Source organism: Nicotiana attenuata, unplaced genomic scaffold (assembly GCF_001879085.1).
Source record: "Nicotiana attenuata strain UT unplaced genomic scaffold, NIATTr2, whole genome shotgun sequence".
In the NCBI taxonomy this organism is placed as follows: Eukaryota; Viridiplantae; Streptophyta; class Magnoliopsida; order Solanales; family Solanaceae; genus Nicotiana; species Nicotiana attenuata.
In genome coordinates this window covers 30,256-33,767 of record NW_017672143.1, presented here as the reverse complement: position 1 = coordinate 33,767, position 3,512 = coordinate 30,256, and the positions used below count along the sequence as shown (strand labels likewise).

General features: G+C 33.9%; 1 protein-coding gene across 1 annotated transcript; it reads right to left on the bottom strand.

Annotated features, from left to right (window-relative positions):
• Positions 1-418: 418 nt before the first annotated feature.
• Positions 419-1,498, bottom strand: LOC109212033 (calmodulin-binding protein 25-like). The gene has a single exon (XM_019375647.1). The coding sequence runs from the start codon at positions 1,302-1,304 to the stop codon at positions 645-647; it is 660 nt and encodes a 219-aa protein (XP_019231192.1). The 5' UTR covers positions 1,305-1,498; the 3' UTR covers positions 419-644.
• Positions 1,499-3,512: the final 2,014 nt, after the last annotated feature.

The window sequence follows — 3,512 nt, the reverse complement described above, 5'->3', positions numbered from 1 at the left end:
ACTTATCGATTATCGATTTATACATATGCTTATCGTTATCGTTTCAATAAGGTTTCGACTTTTTCGATTTCGATTTTGATTATCGAATCGATAAACCGATTCGAATGCACACCCATTTCGATTTTGATTATCGAATCGATAAACCGATTCGAATGCACACCCCTACAGAGAGGTTGCTTTTGGTAGATTATAAGCTAGGATTAGGAACAGAAAAGAGATTTGAAAGCTATTACATAAGTTTAAATATATCCATTTCACATCTAAAATATGCTCTTATACTCATAAAAATATATATCATGATTAAAATTATAAGCTCTAAAAGGTCTTTTTAAATGTGTCAAAAAAACTTCAATTTTAACTCCATGTGTAGTGAATTGTGTCACTTAAATTGGCTTAAATTAAGATCAAGATATTGACATTGAACCATGAAATTGAAAGGATGTGACATTATGATCGGAACATCGTACACGAAAAGTTAATTTTCTTGACACATAATTCCTTCATCTCCTTAACTCAAAAAGATTTTAACAAAGAAAATAAAGGAGATTAGCTAAACTATGAACAAGATGTTTCCCATTTTACCCTTCCCCCTACTTCTCCTAATCTAAACCCTTAGCTGAAATTACAAAAAAGGGCCTGGTACATTATACTACATTGCTTTCCATGAAAGACTCAAGGGTAGGAAACCCAGAAAAAGAGCTAAAATCAAAGCCACATGAGCCGCCGTCAACCACCATATCCGACGGCGGAGTAGGGGCAGCGACTGACCCGATTGCTGAAGTGGAGTCCACTATCTGCTGTTGTTGAGTGACGTGGTCCAATAAGAAAGCTGACGTGTCAAGAGTTGGCAAAAAACAGCTGCCAGGTTGTAGCCGGTTAACAACACGCTGAGGCTCAGGTTTCAGAACATGAGCAACCGGAAGCTGCCCGTTCCCACCGAATTGAACACCGGTCACCTGCTGCACCATATGCCGGAAATTATCCACGTCAGCTGTTATGTACGTCGTCGTATTGCGCCTCGAAGCACGTGACTTCCTCTTAGATATTTTCCCGCTCGCCCCAACTTTACTCCGCCGGTTCGAACCGGTTGTCTCGTTCTCAGACCCGCCCGAAACGGTCCGTCCAGAACCGGTCGAAGTCTGAACCGGAGTCGTTTCCGACTGTTGGGTGGACAGAGATTTTTGGAGCACTTTGGTTAACGTACTTTCAGTTTCTCTGGAAAATACGTCGGCAAACCAAGAATCAGCAAAAGCAGAACGAAAAGCCCATGGCTCCATAGTCATTAAATTATCAGATGCAGCCATTTTTTCAAGTTTTTCAGAACAGAAAATTTCAAAATGAACTAAAACTAGAAGGCTAAAGCTTAAAAGATTCCAAAGTTTGAGTTATAAAACTTGTTCTATAGCATTTTCTTTAGAGAAGATCGACTGGGTTAAGAGTTGCAGAGTGAAGTGAAAAAAAGCAGAAGATATGAACAAATATGAAAGGAGGAGAGGTTGAAGAGAGGATATATATAACGGGGAGCTTAGAGTAGGAAGGAAGAAACCGCGTTTTCTGGGGACACGTGTCAGCCTATGTGTACGGACAGTAATGACTCGAAAGTGTACAGACAAACTTGGGTTATCATTTTATTTTGACGGTCGAGTGATAAATAGGAGAGAAAAGGTCCATTTTTCTATGTCCACGATAAGTGATCAATTTACTTTGAATATATCCATTAAAAAAATATTAAAATCTAGACAAAAATAATTAATATGATTAAACTATTCTTAATTAAATGTTATGGCGTCATTATAGTAGCACTTACTTATCAATTTACTTTGAATATACCCATTAAAAAAATATTAAAATCTAGACAAAAATAATTAATATGATTAAACTATTCTTAATTAAATGTTATGGCGTCATTATAGTAGCACTTACTTTTCTTCTTAAATATGAGGAGTAACTGACTTTTTTAGGGATACGTATATAAGTATAATTTTAAAAAAATAAATTAAATTTTTTCTTGATTATATAAATCGAGATTTATTTTGGACTTAAATAAAAAAATAAATTGGTCACTTATTATGGACCGAAGGGAATACTATTTAAAATTGAATAATTATTTCTTAATATTAATAAAGCTCCAACTTAAAAATAGTTTTAAACTTTAATCGAAAGCTAAGGAGTAAATATGAACTTTTTTCTTGAAGAATTTGGACACGTAAACTCATACATTTCCCGTTGGAGTTATGTTAATGATAAAAACAATAAGAGACGATTTGCTTATGAACCGACTAAAATTCTACTAACATATAATAAAATTAAACACTTTTGAATAATAAAAAGACCAAATTTGGACATTTTTCCTAAATAAATTTAGAGAATGGGTTAATTAGTCACTTTTAATTTCCTTTTTCTAGTACCTTTACCTAGGTCTTATTTGAATGGGCTCGGTTGGTACGAGGCGAGATTAAATTTGAGATGAGTTTATTCCATGTTTTGTTGGGATAAAATTGTGGTATAATTAATCCTGGGATTAGTTATCCCGAGATTGTAGTGTTCTTTTTATCCCTATGGAAAGACGGGATAACTAATCCTAGAATAACTAATCCCAGGATAATTAATCATACGATAATTTGTTTCCAACCAAACGACCTCTTAATTTACAAGAGAACTTCAATCATTAACATATGTGAGCTGTTGCAGCAGGGGAGGCAATCGTATAATGGTGCTTTGATTTTGATTAATTGTAGGATCAAAGTCATTTGGGATAGATGAGTACTAACTTTATCTCAATTAAATCTTTTTATTCTAGTCTTAGTAGTGCTTGGATTAGTCAATTTTCTCAAATAAGTCATTAACAAAAGGTATCTTCCACTTAAAATTCACATAAATTAACTTTTCTATTTATGGCCATTGATGACTGCCTAGAATTACAAACGTTGAAGGAAAAAGGGGCAGCCAAAAAAGTCATAAAATGTCAAAAAAGAATAGGAAAGAAAAGCTTATGGTAAAATGACATAACGAAACAAGTTTTTTCATGGAGTGTCTAACATGCAATTAAATTTTTATTAAGTAGTGATGTATATTTTATCTTCAGCTTATATCGACGACATAACCATTAATTACAGAGTGTGGAGGTCGAAATTAGGGTAAGAGGGTAGCGGGTAGTCGAACGTTTTTCTTTTCCACACTAGTTGTATTACAATGCGTTCTCTTATTTTCTTATTCTTAGATTTTATTACTGAGTGTTGTTTCTTTCTCTTCGATCATCTTACTATTTGGGTGTAGTTACTACTTCTTCACATGATTTTTACACTATCGTATTTATTATTCTTATTGTGCTTATGCTTTCTTTGAGCCAGGAATCTATTAAAAACAATATCTCTACCTCCACAAGTCCAAACCCCACTATATGGGATTACACTCGTTAAGTTGTTGTTATTATTATAGTGATGTGAAATTTTTACAAGGACCCTATAGAGCAATTCATGTTCAACCAGAGAGTATATATATATATATATATA